Here is a 21,065-nt window from a genome sequence, read left to right as displayed (position 1 = left end):
ATGCGTGCTTAAGTGACGAATCACCGTCTGGACCTGCTGGTTGAGATCGTAGGTCGGTGGAAGCACCAGCAGCTGGAGTGATTACTGGTGCGCAATGTTCACGACCGCTGGGACGTGCTCTTCCCGAACCGGCGACGTTGGTTTGGCATCCATTTTCGTGGCACTGTTTGACGCACGGCAGTGGTATGGCGCACGCGAGTCCACAACAGAAGGAACTTCTGGTGCAGGGGATTGTTTTGCGTGGGCGGTGAGGGTGACACAGTTCGGGAGCTAGGTTTTTTGCAGAGAGGTTTGCTCGTACATGTTGCGATCCTCATCCGGCCACAGCCTCCAATGATTAGCTCGTCGAGCAGGCCAAACTTGCGACCCAGCAACAAGTGCAGCGCCTCTTCTCCAACATTCGGCCGGGCAAATTCCGAACAGCGTTAGTCCGGTCGGGCACATTTCACCAAGCTTGACGCGGTCGACCTCCAGGTGGCAAAGGGAGGCGAAGCTGTGCTGGATTAGAGGCGTGGCCGGCCAGAAGGACTCTTCCGACTTGGGAGCTCGGACGTGGGTTAGCAGGAGTTGCTGGAGTTTGTGCAGCTCGGCGAGGGCTAGATTAGGGCACGCGTGAGTTTGCTAGGAGCTGCTGCAGGCTATCCTGGGGGAGATCTAAATCTTTAATTTTGAGGTGTTTCAGAACAGGGCAGCCGGCGTTTCGGCGATTTGTTCCTGAACCTAGAAGAGAAGATAGAAAAGCATTTTAAATTTGAAATTGTTAAATACAAACAAAACATTCTACCGACCGATTCTAGCATGTCAGGCCAAACTCAAATTGCAGATTCTTCAACGTTTGCGTCTTCCGGTAGAACGCAACCGCAATGCTTGTTTCTTTCACGGCAGGTCTGTATCGCCCATCCACCAACAACTGCTTCAGGAACCGAACCACCAACCGATCCCGCAACCGAGAACTTACGTCCACAACATCTCCCTGACGGCTGCATGTCAAGTGAATCCCCAGGTCAGCATTCCGAAAATCTGCTCCCACATTTCCGCCGGTAATGTTGCTTCTCTCCAGCCGTTCTTCCCCTTAATCCCCCTCGGAGTCAAGTTTGAGTTGAACGTCGCGATCATCCGCTGGGCCAACTGCCGAATCGTGTCATGTTTTTCCGTCAACTCCCAAGTGCGGCTGCCTTCCGCTTCGTCTTCCGACACTGCTCGCAAGCCCAGAACAGTTAGAGCTGCCCCCCTGGCATGGCTTCCAGTACAGGTGCGGTCATGTTGGCACATTCGGCGCGGAATACGGTCCGTTGGCGGCACCTCTGCACCACAAGTGATGATGGTTTGGATGCCCTTCTTGGCTGCTGACGAAGACCGGAGCTGGCTGGTTGCAGATTTGGCAACGTTCCATGTTCCGAAATGGGTTACTTCGGAAAGATTTCACAAATTCCGACGGCGTTCGCTTTTGATGGTGACAAACTTCCGTGATTCAAAATAAAAACATCAACAACAGCTGATTTTTGACAAATATGTATAAACATAACAGAACAATCAAGGACCTATTTTTGGAATATTTATGTTATTTAAATAAACTCCGGAAAACAACGCTATAGTAATTTAAAGCAGCAAAAACTATGTGTAGTTACATAATATAATGCAAGAAATTTAAATTCTTAATAAAAGTATTAGAAATAATCAAAAATAAATTAAATTTTAAAAAATAATATTATTCCAATGTTAGGTTCAGTACGGTAACCACTTTCGACAACAGTGCCGCCATCTATGGTTTAAAAGAAGTTTCTATTAACTGCCGCTAGAGGGTAATCGCTCTTCAACTATGCGAACCTAGCGGTAGAAGTGAGAAACATGCCTTCCGGCGTTCCATTTATGTGGCCGAGCATGCCACCCACCCACACCCACATCCAGCCACGAGATCAACAACCAGAACGCGGAAAACGGCAATCGTTTTAAATTGCACCCGGCGAACTGCACGTAACGTCTACCTGGAGAACAAACGCAAGCGGCCACAGTCTCGCTTCTCCAGCATGGGTCCGATAACCGGTCAGCCTTGGCCAGCAAGAAATAGTAAGTTCAAAGATCTTTTATAATATGATCACAATTGTTTATTTTTATTTATATTTCCTTTTGAAATTTATCTCACAGAATTCCCCCCTGCGAAATGTTCCGGTGTGGTCAACCTGCTGAGAACGGCACAGATTCGTTTGAGGCGGTCAGTTGTTCGCCAAAACTTATCCCGGAAAAGTGACCGGTATCTCCGACGCGTGAGAAATGCCACGATCCTGGAGCTGGCTTCACTGTAAAGCGGTCAAGTTCCGGTCGATTGAATCTCGTCCAGCTCCAAGATTGATAACGGGACCACCACCTCCACTGCGGAAGTGGCACAGCGCAGGAATAATCGATGGCATGTTGAAGGAAATCAACAGATGACTGCATGGCCGTGTGGGGCAAGTTCGAGGGGTTTGGTGCAACGAGCCGTCCACGAAGATGAATCTGCTGCAGGAATTCCAACACATGGCGCTGTTCAAATTGCTTGTGGTCAACCGGAACGAGGACCAATTCAGGGTACCCAATCGTGGTCACGAACAATAATTCCAACTGGTGAGTTTGTTTTTGAAGCAAAACATTATGTTTGCTAATCCCAGTGTAATACTTTTTTTTCTCATTAAATAGGCTGATGCCGTCTGGAACCAGCACGCGGGGCGTTTATGGATCAACATGTTCCCTCAGAAAATACTAACGGATCTGTGCGAATCTCCGGAATTACTACGTGGGATGACCATGGCACAGAAAGTGCCCTCGGAAAGACGCTACTCAAGATCAGACTTGAAGACGGGCACGATGGGTGAGGTTCTGCACTATGCGCCCAGATCAAGCATTTGGAACGAAAGTGCAGGGACAGAAACGAAAGTCAGCACGAAGCTGGTCGAACGATGACTTAACAGGGCGACGGAATGACGATTCAGGCAATTCCGCAACAGCAAAGAAAAAATATCCCAACCCCGGACTCCCGTTTTCTGGTGAGTTAACTGTTTGGCTTTAGATAAAATTAAATTCAAATTTCTAATTAATCTTTTCAAAGTGTGAGCGCGGATTACTTTCATACAAAGTACCCTGCAAAGTAGACCATCATAAAGTGCACCATGGGCGGGTCCGCCAAAGCTGCTGTGTGGTTCCAGCGAGGTTTTCTGAACGCCGCGGCGTCGTGTTTCGCAGAATATCTCCGTTACGCAGACAGTAGTATCCGGCCACACCGAAAGCAAGAGAGGAACTACTGGAACAGTTCCTGCTGACTGGTTGGCATCACGGTGGCGCCGAGACTTGCGATTAACGTGGGACATCTGGGAGCGCGCAGTTAGACCACCTCGGAGGTGGCGTAGGTGTCGTCGGTGGCAATGGAATCAGTGCCACTGAAGGACAGGTAGAACATTGATATTGCAATCTTTCAACCCAAGCTAATGTTTCTCTCTTCCAGCTCAATAGTTCCGGGTGGTTCGGAAGCGGAAGCCATGTGTGCTGTTCAAATCGCTGGTTTTCAACCGAAACGCGGCGTTAAAACCGCCTGTTCCGCCTGTAAACAGCAACCAAGTGGGCCCAGGCCACCAATAGCAGCAAGTTCCGTTACCGCCGCAATTCGGAGCGCTGATGCCAAAATCGTGGAATACGAAACAAAAGTGGCGGAGGCGGATGCAAGAGTATGCTATCGAGCTTCTTCTCGGGCGGTAGGGCCGGCGATATCTCAGTTCATACCGAGTAGGCGATCGCGGCCCTCGCGGACAAATGCAACCTCTAAGGTTGGCTAATTAGCAGCAGCGAGACCAGCACCGGGATCACGACGGTATCCGCGGGACTCTTCGGCGGTGGCGGCTCCGTTCATGTAGTCGTTCAGCGTTCTATCATCTCGTCCTGGATGCTGCAGCAACAACTTCACCACCAGGAAGAGGACAAGCGCATGGCTTTTAGTCGCGAAGTGGAACCCGAGCAGGACCGAGTGGAGAGCAACGTGAACGGCAAGACAGTGAATCGGCCGTTCATCTACCGATGCCGCCCTCGCAACGGATTGGCTACGTCGCGTCCAAGGTCCATCTCAAGTTGTGCCGCACGGAGGACCAGCGAAGGAAGATGGAACCCAAGCAAGCCGCGGCCAGGAAGCTACAGGAACTGGAGCAGTAGCTGAAAAGTAAGAAGGTTGAAGACAGAGGATCGGTCCAAGAAGCGTAAGCTAGAGCAAAATCCTCCCGGAAATAATCTCCAAGGATGTCAACCGCAGGGTAGCTGGTTACGGTAGTCGAGATCAGACCAATAATCGTAGCGCTGTCAGCAACCATGGTCCACCGGCCCAGAAGCGTTCTGTTGCGCAGCAGTACGATCAACCGGCGGGTCAGAAGCGCCGTTAAATGGATCATGGCGATCGTGACCGCGGTGACATGGCCCCCCGGGAGATCATGAAGCGTCGCAATGACACCGAGGAGGACGATTGTTTCAGCAGCAGTGGCCGGGAGTCCTAGGGCAAGATAAACAGCGGTGATGGCCGTACCACGTCGCAGTTGAATCGACAAATATCGGACAAGCTGGAGTCGTCGAAGGTGAAAGAGCAGAAGCCCAGCGAACCTGTTTGGCTGATGTCGGAGTTTTTGTAGGATTCGGTAGAAGCTGCGGAGGAACGAGCAAGTCACTTGAGCCTCGTTGGAAGTGATGACGGATAAAAATAACGCTTCCGAATCGGAAGCTGGCAAACACGACAACGGCAGTTCGTTTGCGGACCGTACGGGTGCACTCGATTGAGCTCACTGATAACTATACAAACTAGAAGTTCGGTTTTAGAAGCACGGGACCTGCAATCCCCCACGGTCACTTCCAAGCTGCCGGAAGTTCCCCCCTGAATCTTGCCGAAAGCTGCCGTTTGACCAGGTGTCCAGGTTTATACGACCGCAAAAGTTAATGTCCCGAGCATTCCAAAAAGTTCAATACCCAGCCACACGATTCACGAATCCCGGAAGAATCTTCAGAACCGTGTTCTAGGATTTCTTCCCCCTCAAAAGTGGCCAGTACTAGTTCAAAATGCGGTCCACGTTCCTAAAAATAATCACTCCAGCCGCAATCCGGAATTTTCACGCGTGACGGCCAAGGCCTTGCAAGTACCCTCGGATCGACGCAGCATGGAACAGATTCCAAGGACGGTCACGGCCCTACAAGTGCTCACGAAACCTTCAAAGTAAAGTTGCACGAAAGAACCAGGTCCAGATCAATCGTAACCGGTTCACGTTCCTGGAACTTTTCCCCCGCTGCTATCCGGAAGTGCCACTTGGGACGGCCATGAACTTGTAAGTGACGACGAAAGCAACGCTGCACGGAAGTGGCCCCGGCCCTGCAAGGGTCCCCGGAACAACGATGCGCTCAAAAAGGCGGGTGAAATGCTGCACGATCCAGATTGACCGGATTCGGTCCCCATTTGCCTGAAGCTTTTCTCTCCTTCCTTTAAACGGCTTTCAAGTGGAAAATGTCGGAAATAATCGGAAAATCGGAGTGCAGACTTATTTTTAAGTTTAATTAACATTATAACAGGCAAATTTATAACAATAAACAAAGGAAATTCAAAAACGACTGTTTTAATAAAAACAAATCTAATGACAGATGACAGAAAAAGAAGAAGAAGAACACAAAAAACAGGTTGATGCGCGTCCGATTTTTCACCATTACGTCGTTCTTACATCACCCCCGCACGTAGGCCTCTCGCGATGTTCGAACAAGGTTGACAGGTTTACGTTTCGGGTGCAAAATACCTTAGGGCTTTTGTTAATTTGATTATTATCCACCGGTATCTACCGCGGTAAATGAAATACTTCATTTTGACATTTCAGGATACATTTTCGTGTAGCATGTTTTGTCACGCGGTGGGTGCGTTCAGTGCTGCCGTTGTTGCAGCACTTTGTGAACGCACCCCAGAAATGTCAGTTTGACAACTGGATTTTGATGTTTTGTTTTTCAATCGGGGGTTTTGTTTGCGCCACCAGATTCAGTGAGTATTTTGAAATTCGTTTTTATATTTTCCTGAGTAGGTAAATGATGTGTCCTTCTCCACCCAACGCTGAAGCGTCCTTGGTCGACTGGAGGAGAGCAGAGATGGTCCGGACTGGCCGGCCGAACATCTTTTCCGCCGGAGACTTGCCACCGAGGTCGCCGATTGGGATCGAGCGGTACACTTGCAAAAGCGTCTGCAGTGCTTCCTTAAGTGCCCAGCGTTGGAGTCGATTCGCGGTGTGCAGTGGATTTCCCTTCTTCGAGCGGAAGATGGACAGAAGCGGCTTGTGGTCAGTCTTCAGTGTAAGATGTCGTCCCAGAAGGTACATGTAGAACTTCGTTATAGCATAGACTAACGCGAGCGCTTCCTTTTCAGGTTGTCCGTAATTACGCTCAGCGAGTGTGAGCGACCTTGACGCGTGATAAACTGCCTTGAGTCAGCCATCAGGGAACTGATGTAGAATGACGGCCCCGATGCCGGTGCTCGACGCGTCCGCTGCAACGATGATCGGCAGCTTAGGATCGAAGTATGTTAGCAGCTTGACTGGAGCACCTTGAACTTCTCGAACGCATCATGCTGGCACTCGGATGTCCAACGCCACTTAGTGGCCTTCTTGAGCAGCTGATCCATAGAGCGGCGTACCTCGTGAAGGTTGCGAATGAATCTTCCGTAGAAGTTCACCGCGCCTAAGAACGCTCGCAGTTCGAACACGCTGGTTGGTGTGGGAATGGCGGCAATCGTCTTAAGATTCTCGGGATCGAGGCGGATGGTACCGAATTTGCAGCTGCAAAAACTGCGCTTCTCGGCCTTGGCGTGGAACCCGTGCTCCTTGGGACGATGGAGCAACTGCTTGAGTGAAGCTGCGTGCGATTTCCGGTCTGGTCCAAACACGATGACGTCATCCATGAACGAGCGGACACCACAATTTTTAAACATTTTTGCGTGCCCATCGTACCAGCCAAGGCAATGAATAACAATCTTCCGATTTGTGACCCTCTTGGTGTGCGACCCGGGAATGGCGAGTTGGTCGATATTCTGCGATTCGGTACGGAGGAACTTTCAAGAAAAAGTTGAGTTTTTTCAAACTTATAATGTAAAAAATAAATATTATATTTCTATTTTTAAACTTTCTGAGTTGCCCCGACCCCTCTTCGATTTGCGTGAAACTTTGTCCTAAGGGGTAACTTTTGTCCCTGATCACGAATCTGAGGTCCGTTTTTTGATATCTCGTGACGGAGGAGCGGTACGACCCCTTCCATTTTTGAACTTGCGAAAAAGAGGTGTTTTTCAATAATTTGCAGCCTGAAACGGTGATGAGATAGAAATTTGGTGTCAAAGGGACTTTTATGTATAATTAGACACCCGAATAGAGATCTCCACGGTTTCTCTCACGCACACCAGATTCTGTGTTAGTATTTGTATTCAAAGTAATGTTTTGGTTTTGATCGATTGTGATTGGCTGAATTCCAAGCAGCTGATTTTGTTTATACTATTTTTACACATACATAGGCAAATCGAGTAGATCAATCGCCTGTAAAAACCAGCTGTTTACCACGTGCTCGTGGTATAACAAAGGACAAGCTGATTTTGACAGACGAATCATTCTACTCGATTTGCCTATGTATGCGTGTCAATTTTGTTACGAACTAACACACTCTCGCGCGTGGATATCTCTATTGATGACGTACTCAGAATTCCGAAAACACGTATTTTTCATCGAAAAAAACACTAAACAAGTTTTAAAAATTCTCCCATTTTCCGTTACTCGACTGTAAAATTTTTTGGAACATGTAATTTTATGGGAAATTTAATGTACTTTTCGAATCTACATTGACCCAGAAGGGTCATTTTTTCGCTTAGAACAAAATTTTTCATTTGAAAATTTCGTGTTTTTCTAACTTTGCAGGGTTATTTTTTAGAGTGTAACAATGTTCTGCAAAGTTGTAGAGCAGACAATTATTGTGGATTTAGCTCGTAGCTGGATTTTCTGGCATCTTCTCACGGTCATTGGAAACGGTCGTGGATAGACCTAGGGGTTCCCAGTTGGAGTGAAAAAAATCAATTTATAGAAAAATTATGGATTAACATTTTGCTTTTTTATCACTTCTCCGACATCAGAAATAATTGTTTGAACATGCTCGCAATTTTTTTATTCGGTCGGAAAAATATTATTTTTCTTGAAAAAACTTTCATTTTTAATCACATGATCACCCCTAATTCTGGCTCGATGCCGCCATCATGCGACTGCGTGCTCCGTTTGTTTGTCAACAAAGCTGCAGCTGGATGGTGAGACGAAGTGAGGGGGGAAGAGATTTTGACATTTTTATGCCCGCATCTGGCCCGCCGCCTATTTCGTCGGTCACTGAGCCGCCGGTCGTTGTCAGTGACCGAGTCCAGCTAGGTACTGATCGTACAATACAAAAATTTTGATATATAAACATAAGGGATTTGCTTATAAACATCACGAGTTATCGCGATTTTACGAGCTGTCAATATTGTTTACGTATGGTTTTTGAAAAGGTCGTATGAAATAAATACATACATTTCTCCCAAATTATTTATTTTGTTAGTTTTTACCTCGGTTTCAACTTTTGTTTTGCATATATATGCGAGATAATTACAAGTATTACGTTATTTTTTTTTACATTTAACATTTATTAGATCAATAAAACAAAATTCTATTTGAATAGCTCAAGAATAGCTGCAGTTTCCTCGTAACAAAATTAATTTGTTTGATCCTTCCTGTCCGTTGTATTAAAATGAATTACGCTTTCAAAATACTAACTAAAATCGAAATGCTTTAAACTAGCTGTAACTGAACACCAAAGTTCTGATATACCAACATTCTCGATGGAATTACATGCTGTTCCCCTAGTTCAAATTTGAGATTAAACATAAATCTTTCTTAAGAAAAAAAACTGAAAAAAGTTTTTATTTATGTAATTTATGTCCGATGCGCATACGACCTTTTCAAATGCCACGCGCTAAAAACATGGTTCGATCTTGGTTCGATTTTGACTTCACTCGCTTTGTATGTGGATGACAGTCGTGTCGTAACCGTGGGTACGCCCAAAGAAGCCATTTTGCATCATTAGTTTGTCCATATAATTTTCCATACAAATTTGGCAGCTGCCCATACAAAAATGAAGTATTAAAATTCAAAAATATGTATCTTTTGAAGGAATTTTTTGATCGATTTGGTGTCTTCGAAAAAGTTGTAGGTACGAAAAAGGACTACACTGGAAAATAATGATATACGGTAAAATTTTTTTGGTGGTTTTAATTTCACTTTTTGATTTGCAAAAAAAACTCTATTTTATTTTTTTTATTTTCTGAGTTCGATTTGCGATGCCTTTTCGTCGGGTCGCAAAATTTTTCGCGTCCGTCGTCGGTGTGCAACAATAACAAAACCCTATCATACCATTTCAGCTCGATAAACAGTGTAACTCGTCGTTCGCAACGTTAATCAGTATCTTACTAAACATCAATCATTTAAAACTAGCACAATCATCTCAAGTTAAAAATTGCACTGTTCAATCCTTCATTCATTAATTTCAAATGATTTAGGTTCTATCTTTCCACAGCCGGCTGTCCAAGACTAAACCATTTCATTTAAAATTTAACAACAGATAAACGGGAAATGTCTCATCCGCAGCATCCGATTGCTTGCCTTGAGAATAATACATAATACCTTTCAACAAACACTATGATTTTGGGTCGCATCATCATCTTCTGTGGTGAATCCTGACCAAATACCCTACCCTACTAACAAATTTTCAGGTTCCTGGCGCTTGTGGGGTGTAAGCACAGAGTAAATCAGCTGCCCTAGTAGCAACCTGCGCTAACTAACATTCCCGTCCCTTAAAATCGAGGTCTACAAACTGACATGGCGGGCGCCGTTGGTGGCCAATGACTGTTATCTATTCGCAACTGATCTAGCTTTAGCAATCATGGTGTTTTATCTTTTCAGCGCATTCATACATGCTGTTGATAAGGGAAACACCACTAGATCGTCGAAGCCTATAATCAGTAGTGCTGAAAGGATATTACGGTTCTGTTCAGCAACGGAGGGGCAACCATGGGTGATCTCTCATGCTCATGCTCATGCTATTTCTATTTTTAAACTTTCTTTTGTAGTTTTTAATTGTTTGTACCTATCCCTTTGATCGATATGTCAAATGGACAAAAACTTCCCAGTTTTTTTTTTGCTGTTTCTACATAATTACCGTTATCTGTGGCGAATTGGAACAGCTGTTTAGCCAGGTTCTTGCTCTATCTTTTGATATTTTTTATTTATTTCGGTTAGAACAGATACAGATCAACTAGTTAGAACAAAAAAAACAAAACAAAAATAAAAAAACAGCAAACAGAAAAACAAAACTAAATTACAAAGAAAGCAATGAAACATAAAACATAAATTTAAAAAAAAAACCAAAATTAAAAAGCAGAAAACAAAGAGAAAAATTAAAACAAAAAGAAAACAAACAAAAGTGAACTGAAATAATAAAACAGTAAACAATAAAACGAGAAAAAAAATAAGTAACATGAAAATCGAAAACCAAAACAGAAAATAATAAAACAGTAAAAAGAAAACGAAAAAAAAACAGAAAAAAAGAAAACAAATAGAAAACAAAAAAACAGAAACATGAAAACAAAAAAAGAAAACAAAAAATTGAAATTAAAATACAGGAAACAAAAAAACGAGAAAGGAAACATAATAAGCAAAAACCAAAACAGAAAACAATAAAGTACAGTAGAAAGAAAACAAAAAAAAAAACAGAAAAATTTAAACAAAAAACAGAAAATTTAAAAACAAAAAACTGGAAACAAAAAAAACGAGAAATAGAAAACATAACCAAAACAAAACAATCAAAGCAGAAAACAATAAAATCTACAAACTTCTTACGTATGATGGGTATCCCTCCTTGTGCCATGACCCCGTGCAAGTGCATTTTTTAACTTGTGAAAAATTCGACGCCAACATTTCAAAAAGCATCATGTACAAACCATGCGTTTTGAGAAAAACGCATTTGAATGTTGAGCATCCATTTTCAATTCCCATTTTAATATAAAAAGGAAAAGAAGATGTTCTAATGATAACAAACGTTGAAAAACGTTGCTTTTATTGATACTTGATCATCCAAATTCAATAAAACATTATTTCCGTCGTTTTATTTAAGAAAAACAAACATAACTCCTTTTGAAATCACCAACGTCTATATCACCCTGCTGGCATTGGAGGGAGCGCTTTGTTATGATTCGTTTTTCTTCGCCGAATGTACATGGCGCTTTTTTCATGATGATTTTTTTTCGTCACGAGGTTCATGTAGTCTTTTGTTTGACAGGTTGACAGGGCTATATAAACAGGGACTGCTGATGGCAGAGATTTTGTTTATGTTACTTTATTTAAAATCATTATTAAACAGACTTTACTGAAGTAACTTTTGCTCATTTTTGGTGGAGAGGTAGCTTATTAGGAGTACTTTCAGAATATGTAATAACCCAGAAAGTGTCATAATGTACATGATGCCTTTTGAAATGTTACCGTCGAATTAAATTATATTCTGACCTCGATTCTGACACATTTTGTTACGATTTACAGCAAGTAGTTTAAATGCATATTTTGAATCACTAATTGCATATTTAAAAAAAATGAAAAGGTGACCGGAAAATTTAGAAAACCGCACATTAGCAAGAGGTTGTAGAATTAGCCTCAGACTGAAAATAAAAACATTAACAAATCATTATAAATGCAAATAAGAATACTAGAAAGATTCTAGAAAAAACAAACATGAGAATTAGGTTTTTTTGTAGAACAAAAAATCTCAAAATGAAATTTTCCAAAAAAGTGTCCACGTGAATTATTGATGGCCCCTGGTCGAGGCCAGACGTGCATCCGCTCTAACTCTTCTTTTAGAGTGCACTCAAAGAGCTTTTAAGAAGTTCTTCTTGAGAGCATGAGCACAGTCACATGAAAATATACCTAAAGTCGGTTTTTCCAATGAACCAATGTTTTCTACACATTATTCAAGCATAACATTACTTTAAACGTAAATGCCAACTAGAACAAGCTGGGTGCCGTTAAGAAGAGCTCTTAGTGACGATGCATGTCTGGTCGAGGCTTCCGATAATCGAGTCTGGACTATACTTATATACGATCCAGTTTCCCGTTACTAAACCCAAGTAGAATGTACTTTTGCTGTTTCAATATAAAAAAAGAACGCAAAAAAGCTATTGTTAATTTTGACCACTCATTTATTTTTAATTTTCGTTAATAACAAAATGAAAAATTTCATTTAATTCACCTCAAAGTTATCTGCGAGTAGTTGATGACGTCAAAACTGAGTCGAACCTTGTGAACCTGTTTGATGTACTCACGAAGCAAGTTCGACAACTTGCTATGTGGTTGTTTAACACTAACTGTATCTCGGAGAGCTTGACCATATTGGGCGACGGTCAGCAACAGATCGTCGAGCAACTCCTCCAGGGTGATGCGCGGCACCGACGGGTCGGCCATATCGTTGACGTCCACCGGCATAGACTGCTGCCTGGCGGCGTCCTTGAAGATGTCGACGTTCTGTCGCATTTCTGGATCCTCCTCGAGGTCCTCGAGGAACTCGTTGCAGTCCTCCTTAATGTCCGTGTCCAACGCGTCCTCCTCGGTGAGGTGCTTGAGCTTCCAGTTGCGGGACTGTCTGCGCTGGGATTTGTCGTAGTAATTTTTGAACAGCAGCAGCTCCGGAATCGCGTCCTGCTTGAGTTTCTAAAAGTTGCCGTTGTTGATGTTGGCCTAGGCCAGGTCGTACCCGAGTTCGGAATCCCCCACTTTGAAGAAGTGACCCAGGTGGGACCGGGTGTGGATCGTGTTCTCGTTGATGCCCAGTTCGGACGCTTTCACGGCCCCGGCGGGCGAACTTTTTCATCCATGACCTCGCCGTGCACGGTCAGCTTTACTTGCTTAATACACTTCGAATGCGGTTCCGTCCAGATAAACCACACATCCACAAGCTTCACCTCTTTCAACCGTTAGAACCGCTTCAGATAAACCGACAGAAGTTCCTTCGTCTCCAGACTGCACTGGTCCCACTCGCTCGGAGGAATCAGGAAACGCTCGCAGTTCCGGCAGAAGAACACAATCGCTTTACACGATTTCCACACTCGTAGCACAAACTGAAAGAAAAACATTCCTCTATTAACATTAAATACTGCATTCACTTTTAGATTGTTTTCCAGCACCAACCATCGCATTGAGTTTATTCGTCATCAGAAGGCTGAAGCCAAGCATGAGTTCGCTCCTATTAGAAAATATACCCGGTGGGAGCAGTTTAAAATAAACACCATTTTCCTTGTCCTTTTCAATGAAAATCATTAACACAAAACTTTGGTGCACTCGAACACCGACGAAAAATAAAAACAAACAACTGTCAAAATTCAAAATCTACCGCTTTGGTGAGTCGCTGCACCAAGCTTTTTGTGTGGTGAGCCTGGTCAATGTTTTGGTGGAATTTCAGCAGAGAAATGTTTCATTTGAAATATTCTGAAATGTGTCATGCGACACCCGCGCGTCGCATGAAGTATTTCAAGAAAATCCACCGCGGTTAACCGCAATCCAATTAACAAAAGCCCTCTTGATTCGGGTCTGATGCGTGTCTCAAAATCAGACCCGCATCGGCCTGATAGATAGATAGATAGATAGACCCCTGTAGGCCTGATCGTCGCTCTTACGATCAGACCCGATCGGCCCCGTATTTCTTACTGGGAACAGGTACGTTCAACTAGCCAGCTGCGAGACCCATCAGCCCAGCCGGGAACCAGTCCATATCTGTCGAGTACAGCATACGGTGTGGTTCACAAAATATCAAATACAGTGAACACAACACTAATGCCATACATATGGACTGGCGGGATGGAAGCACGTGGACACCTCCCCCCAATTTTGGGACATTCACTTGCTTTCGTTAAGAAATTGAAAAAAAGAATATTCAAATTTCAAAGCCTACTATGCTCTCACGCAATGTACTGTTGAAAATTGATGGTTGAGTAAAACATTTGCTGTGCAATACAGAGCATTCCAACTTAAAAATGTGATATCTCAAGAAATATTCATTTTACCCTGAGGTTTTGATTGAATTTAATGTAAAAAACTCTCAGCAATCGAATGCAATTGTCAGTTTTCCCGTAAGTGCTCGTCCAAAGGGTTAAAAATACATTTTAAAACTTTAAGCGCAACATTTTCATATCTTGCAACACGGTACGTAAATTTTGAGTATGCCATTCGATTCTACGTCAAAAAATCTTCAAATATGCATACCCAAAAGTTCACTTTTTGTAAACTTTTCTCTTAGCAAAATGCATTTTAAAAATGAGGTTTTTCAAAAATCTCAGAAAAAGAGGGGGGTGCCACTTGCGCGGGGGTGGACCAAATGTCACCAAACTTTGGATTCTTTGTTTTTGGGGCAAAAACAACCCCCATGCCAAATATGAGCAGATTTGGTGAAGGTCGATGTTGGACGCGTGGTCACTTGGGAAGGAATGACCCATATGCCTAGCTCGACTAATTTCAGCACAACCGATTAGCAGAAAAAATCGAAATTTACGGTTGATTTGGCTGACGAGTGTTAGGTAGTGCGATTCTCGGCATACTGCAAAATAAGTTCATTGTGTTTTTACTGGATAAGGTACAACAAATGCATTATAAAAAAAAACACATTTGAAAACTCAGGCTTAAATAAATAAAATTGTTCGCTCTACAGCATTGCCTTGACGTTGTCGATTGCGAGATTCCTACTCAAAACTAGGTATCCGAAGGCTTGATTGTTGAGGCAATTGCAAACCTCTTTTTACACCTTAGCTTCCATCCACCCCGGGATTCGAACTGGCGACCTTTGGATTATTAGTCCAACTGCCTACAAGCGACTCCACCGAGACAGGACCCAGGAAGATGACTCCTACACCTGGACTGAGCTAACGACATAACCTCTAGGTTAGACCGGGACCAACATTTACTTCCCCGTCCGACGGAAGGCGTGATCAGACAAATCTCGTCTCAAAATATGCCACCGGGACCATCTGGGATCGAACCCAGGCCAACTGGATGAGAGGCAACCACGCTTACCCCTACACCAAGGGTGTAAAATATTTACAAAAAAAAAGTTATTCGATGTTTAATAAACTTAACTCATAAATCAAACATGATAAAAGGCATTAAGAAACAGTTGTTAATGATAGATATTATACACTTAAATCATTAGTCATTACTTACTTGAATCATCAATCGTGATTTCAACAATAACAAGAATTAAAAACGTATCCTATAAAAATGATAAGCTATTAAATTGAACTCAGAATAAAAAATAAAAAATGTACAAAAAAACAAGATTAGGGTACAAAACGTGTCGTACTTTTCAAGGGGGGGGGGGGAGGCGTAGTCAGCGTGACTATTTGTGGCATAGGGGGGAGGGGGGTAATTTTTGATGATTTTAGTGTGCCATACTTGATGGATGACGCCTCATACTAAAAATACTGTGGTGATGAGGGGAGAGGGGGGGGGGGGGGTTTAAGGGTGGGTGGGGCCTTAAATATTGTGAAATATTTCATGGACGACCCCTTTGATCAGTATCCATTGAAATTAAAAGCATTTGCTGTGCAACCCGCTGGCCGTCGTCGAACTGCTCGACAATCAAGGGTGATGGTAGGTACCAGATCGCGTTCGATCTGTCCGAAACGGCCACCCAGCATGGAGGTTCAGCAGCAGCAGCAGCCGACTGCGACCGAGGTCGCGCCAGTCGTCCCCGCCCAGCGATCTGTAGAAGACCTGAAAGACCCGAACGCCCGCAAGCAGGACAAAGCGGCTGCGGCGGCAGCAGCTACTCTACAAACCTTTGCTGCCGCGGCAGCCACTTTTTTGCAGCAGCAGCTTCATGCCCGTGCTAAAGTACCACGAGCGGGAATCCGGACACAGATGTCCATCCTGTACAATTCCCTAACGCGCGGGATTGACGCCGAAGACAATCAGTACATTCGCCACAATTACTGGCCATACGCAACTGCACAACGTATCGAGGTTTCCTGCCACAGTGACCGAAAAAGCGCAAAAATGACAAGGAAACCGTTTGGGACATCAAGCAGTACTCGACGGGGTCGGCGCGAATGCAAGGCTTCTACAACGTAGACCCGTGAGAAAAAGCCAAATACAAGTACCTCCATCTGCGCTTTACGGCAGCCGAGAACCACCTGAAGAACATCGAAACTGTAAAGGCCGTCACCAAGATGCAGGATCTTTCGCGGGAAGCCCGATCGCCGCCTGTTGACGATGTTCGGCGCCAGCGCCGAGTCCAAGCTGCTCAAGTTCTGCAAAAAACAGCTCAAGTTTGCCAAATCGGCAAACCACGACTAGGGCCTTTTTGCGATGGAACCGATCGCTGCCGACGATATGGCCGTCGAGTACGTGGGCCAGATGGTGCGCCCGTTGGTGACGGAACTGCGCAAGACCAAGTAGAAGCGATCGGCATCGACAGCTCGTACCTGTTCCGGATCGACATGTAGACCATCATCGACGCGACCAATCCTTTTTAATCCTTTTCAATGCTCTTCCCTTCCACAGCCCAACTGCTACGCCAATGTCATCATGACCGAGTCGGAAAAAAAAGATTGTGATCTTCTCGAAGCAGCCGATCGGCATCAACGAGAAGATCACGTACGCCTACAAGTTCCCGCTCTGGGACGAGAAGATTGCAGTTTTATTGAGTTCGCATTTCATACAGTTATTTTTCAGTAAGATGAAAATTATAATGTGTTGATATTTTAAAGGCTAAACAAAAAAAAAACGTTTCAAAACCTAGCATTACAAATTTTACACTAAGTACACACTTTTAATTGGCCTGATCGGTTTGCTCTCACCGTTGCCCGCTTCCCCCCTTAGTAGCTCTCGTGACGGTTCTGCAGAGCGCCCCAAACAACAGGTCCGTTCCGCGTCACGAGTAACGAAACCTACGCCCACGCCGCCGACACCACCAGTGAACTCCCTCGTCGGAGGAGGTGGTTGTTCACTGTTGGATTCATCTGCTGTGGTCGTTGTCGTCGCCAAGGCCATGCTGTCACCACCGCTCTTACCAAGCGTGGCAACGTCCTGCTGCTGTTAAATTCACTGCGATCGGTTCATCGTGTCGTACGGCGTCTTGTGCATTCCGAGAGCCCAGGCCGTTGGTGCAGTTGATCGAGCTGGTTCAAAAATGGTACGGGGACGAGCGGGAAGATGGATGGGACAGAAACTGGTTGTAGGGTGAAAGGGCAATTGGGACGGCAGCAGCCGAATTGGACGCTGCCGGGTTGACCAACCAGCGGCGGAAGCAGCTGAACCGACTGCCCCATTGGAAGCCGCTAGCCCTCGGTGACTAAATGGCAGGTAAGGGTAAGCGTTTGTGGAGTTGGTTCGGAACTCTTTCAGATAGTTTTCACGACTTCATGCCCGAATACGACTGGAATCCTTGATGGGCCGGGTTGGGTTGCTGTTGCTGGGGTTGATGGCCCTGTTGAAGTGCGGTTTGCTGTTGCAGCAGTTCTTGTGGATCTTTTTCCTTCTTGCGACCGTTTTTTGGCTTGTCCACGGGAGGCGCTGGAGGTTGCATCGAAGGTACGTTCAGTGGAGATTTTGCTGGGGTTGATGGTGGTAATTTCCGCCATTCGCTGCCGCCGCTCCTTGCTGGTCCCGGGTAGCAACCGCCGCGAAGAGGTAAAAAGCCATGTGATTAACACAAACTCTTGCTGCAGTTCGCGCATAATGGCCTCGCTCGCTGGTGAATAAACGACAGCTCTGGAAAGGGAAAGAGTTCATCATGAAAGAAGGTAAGGTTTAATTATTTGTTGATGGCTTTCGAGAGGCCAACTTTCAACTGGATACAGCCAAAGTATCCCTCAGCCCGTGGCAAAAGGTCCATCAGCTCCTTCTCAATAGTCAACATTTTACGTGAATCATTCGTTGATTCAAGTGATTGCTTCAATGTCGCCAACAGTTTTGATTCATTCCAAGCACGGGGAAACGGAATGGATCCTCCGCGGACATTCCTTCCTACAGGATGCGTTTCCGCTTTCTGCTTAATCAGACTCGACTTTGCTTTGCCGAGACCTGCCTCTCCTTCAAACTTTCCACTCAGTGCTCCCGCTTCCTTCGGTGCTTGCTCACTGTAGATTCCGGAAGTGCCCTGGAGGGGACACCGCTACCGAGATCAAACCAAAGTGGGAATCATTCCCTCGAGCAGCTGGCATAGAAATACCTCCTCCGGAACCATATCAATTTACGCAGGCTTATCCGTAATTATCGCCAGCAACTCCGCGTAGATTGGGCCGTGCGAATTCCTACTATGTTTCCGCATCACTCCGCGGACCTAATAACGTTCGGAATCGGCCACCACAAAATCATCCTTTTCTCCGCGACCACGTTTGATAAATGGAAACAAGACATAAACAAACAGCTTGAAGTTTCAAAACGTCAAAATCTGCACTCTCAAAAAAGTTACCCATATTTGGTTAAAAAGTTGGATCGGGTCTGAATGTTCTGGAGCCGATCCAAATCCGCTCCGAAAACATTAAGTGGCACCTCCCTAGGTCCCAGCACAATTTCAGTCGGCTATTTTGGTTGTGAACTTCAACGTTCTGGGGAGGATCAATTTGGACCATTGGAATTACGGATCCAACTGATTCAAAGGTCAAATTTGAAAAACTTCACTTAATGTGGTCGTATTCTAACATTTGCTAGAAGTTTCCTGCTGTTTAAAGTTCTAAAGAAACTTTGAACAGATGACCAGCAGTTGTCAAAACAAATAAATCGAAAAAAAGCATGAGTTTACTATGATGAAAATTTTCAACGCGAAACCCATAACGCCGCTACGATTCCAAAGGGTAAACTCGTAACGCAGCCATAAGATTTGATGACTTTTGTTCGGACTGTTCCCTCTAGATTACTCTGCACACAAAGAAAAAATACTCTGAATTTAAAAAGATCGTTCGTTGGATTAAAAGTTCGCGTTGGTGAATATTCGTAGAAAGCTGAAAAATTTTAATTTAAAAGTTGGAAAGTTTTTGATACTACCATGCATTTATGGAACAAAATCGTTGTATCAGTAAAAGTTTTTTACTTTTAATATAAAAATAAAACTTTTATGACAAGAATAAACAACATTTAATACTACAGTATCATTTTTATAAAAATGTGCTGGATTTTATTTCACCATCTTAAAATTTAAACAGTATGATTCAAAAACAAAACATTTTTTTTTATATTTAATGCTTCGGGTTGGCCAACTTCCGAGTCCAAGCTGTATCGATCCTAGCGGTCACGTCCGAATACCCCAGGCAGAGCCGGATCCGGATGGCCGTTTCGTTGCGCAGTCTCATCGCAGCCTTCATTTTAGAACGTGTCAGCGATGTAGGGAACAGGGAGGTCATGTTGTCGGCCTTCATCATGGCAGGCTTGAAGGAGACGGCCGTTGGTGGATTCGGGAAGGGTAGTCGACTTTTCCCGGCTGGGAAGTAATGTGCCTGAGAGGTTCCCGGACTGGGCTGATGAGGATTTGATTTCGATCACTTCGTCCTCCTTCGATAATGGCACAAATTCTGCAGGCTCGCCGTCCAAGTTCATTCGGCCGAGTATCGTGTGAGCAGCAGCGCCGGGAAGATGGATTTTTGTGGTGTTCTTTTTGTGCTGTATTCGTGATCGTGTTCATGTTAAAGTCATGCATGCGGTGAGGGGGGTCATTGTGCTAATGAATAATATTGCGCGTTAGTATCGTGTGAGCAGCAGCGCCGGGAAGATGGATTTTTGTGGCGTTCTTTTTGTGATGTATTCGTGATCGTGTTCATGTTCAAGTCATGCATTTGGTGAGGGGGGTCATTGTGCTAATGAATATTATTGCGCGTCAGAATCGTGTGAGCAGCAGCGCCGGGAAGATGGATTTTTGTGGCGTTCTTTTTGTGCTGTATTCGTGATCGTGTTCATGTAAAATTCTGTGGAAGGTGCGAAGCCACGTGTTAGGATTCTTGTGTCTCTGTTGTTTTATTTGTGTTTCCATATGGAGTATTAGTTTTTAAATTATTTGAAATTTTACCGCTTCCAGGAATTATTTTAAATTTAATATCTACATGTAAATTTATCTACTCACTATATGATTTATTTAATTGTTCATATTATTCCTTATCCTATTCCTTTCCTGTAACATACCATCTCCACATACCATATTTGATCAAATTGCTTAAATTAACGAAACTTTCTAAAACAGCATGGGAACCATCTGGAGCATTTTTATTTTAAATTACTGTTTTTTCACAGCTTCCTGGAATCATCTTGATTGTATTTATTATATTTATTCTATTTACTATATTTATTATATTTATTATTTATCATTATTACAAAACTATATGCTTATTAGATAATACACTACAGACTCACATTTACACTTACAAACATTCAAATCATTTAATACATTACGCATTCAACCATTTTCATCGGCCCGTTGAAATTCCCCTAACCCCCATTCCAAACCTCCCAATAATATTCCGTTCACTTTTAAAAGTCGCATGGGTTCCCTGCACTTTTGCCACTAGTCAACAACAAAAACATCCCCTCCCAAATCCCCACGGGACTGTATGGGCGTAGCCTTGGAGCACAGTGTGGAAATTTTCGTTCTTAGATATTCTTGGTTGTACCGGGCAGCAATCAAATTGTCTAAGAATATTGAATTGACCATTGTGGCACCCCCTACAGCGTGGTGCAGACCCGTTATGCTATGCTATGCTCGCCGTCCAAGTTCATTCGACCGAAGCTGCGCCATCGCGAGGTGATCGTTTGCGAGCGGGTAGTTCACGGGGTAGTTCTTGAAAGAGTTTGAAAATAAGTGAAGTTGGCTAGACACTGAACACGTTCTCAATACTCACGAGTGACTTCTTCGGTATTCTGGGAAGATGTTTTTGATCAGATTCTTCAGATCTCGTTCCAACTTCTGTCGAAGCCGAGTGCAACATCCGCGCTGACCACCTCCGATTATGTCGC

At 44.1% G+C, this 21,065-nt stretch overlaps 2 protein-coding genes, 1 long non-coding RNA gene and 1 pseudogene across 6 annotated transcripts; 2 read left to right on the top strand and 2 right to left on the bottom strand.

Moving 5' to 3' along the window:
- Positions 1 to 40: 40 nt before the first annotated feature.
- On the top strand, positions 41 to 4,221 carry LOC128093791 (uncharacterized). Of its 4 annotated transcripts, none has more exons than XR_008212756.1 (3): positions 41 to 2,067; positions 2,146 to 3,020; positions 3,083 to 4,221. It is a non-coding gene; the product is annotated as an uncharacterized LOC128093791 (long non-coding RNA). The 4 variants fall into 4 exon arrangements; XR_008212754.1 differs by having other exon boundaries at positions 41 to 2,601; positions 2,674 to 3,020; XR_008212755.1 differs by having other exon boundaries at positions 41 to 3,020; positions 3,083 to 3,421; positions 3,476 to 4,221.
- Positions 4,222 to 6,553: 2,332 nt separating this feature from the next.
- LOC120430821 (uncharacterized) lies at positions 6,554 to 6,928 on the bottom strand. Its single transcript, XM_039595941.1, has one exon. The coding sequence runs from the start codon at positions 6,926 to 6,928 to the stop codon at positions 6,554 to 6,556; it is 375 nt and encodes a 124-aa protein (XP_039451875.1).
- A 3,797-nt stretch (positions 6,929 to 10,725) lies between these two features.
- LOC120431937 (60S ribosomal export protein NMD3-like) lies at positions 10,726 to 12,938 on the bottom strand (the record flags this gene model as incomplete). Its single annotated transcript, XM_052711563.1, is given in 1 exon segment — positions 10,726 to 12,938. A coding segment is annotated over 1 exon segment (615 nt), but the record flags the coding sequence as incomplete, so codon positions are not given.
- Positions 12,939 to 15,213: 2,275 nt separating this feature from the next.
- Positions 15,214 to 17,855, top strand: LOC120430818 (uncharacterized; annotated as a pseudogene).
- The last annotated feature ends 3,210 nt before the right edge of the window (positions 17,856 to 21,065 follow it).

Source organism: Culex pipiens, unplaced genomic scaffold, assembly GCF_016801865.2.
Source record: "Culex pipiens pallens isolate TS unplaced genomic scaffold, TS_CPP_V2 Cpp_Un0128, whole genome shotgun sequence".
In the NCBI taxonomy this organism is placed as follows: domain Eukaryota; kingdom Metazoa; phylum Arthropoda; class Insecta; order Diptera; family Culicidae; genus Culex; species Culex pipiens.
The sequence above is the reverse complement of the archived record's forward strand: the minus strand, read 5'-3'. Positions and strand labels throughout refer to the sequence as shown.

What these genes read in the sequence shown, in the direction of transcription:
- LOC120430821 (XM_039595941.1), bottom strand. Translation starts at nt 6,928, where the DNA reads ATGGATGACGTCATCGTGTTTGGACCAGACCGGAAATCGCACGCAGCT.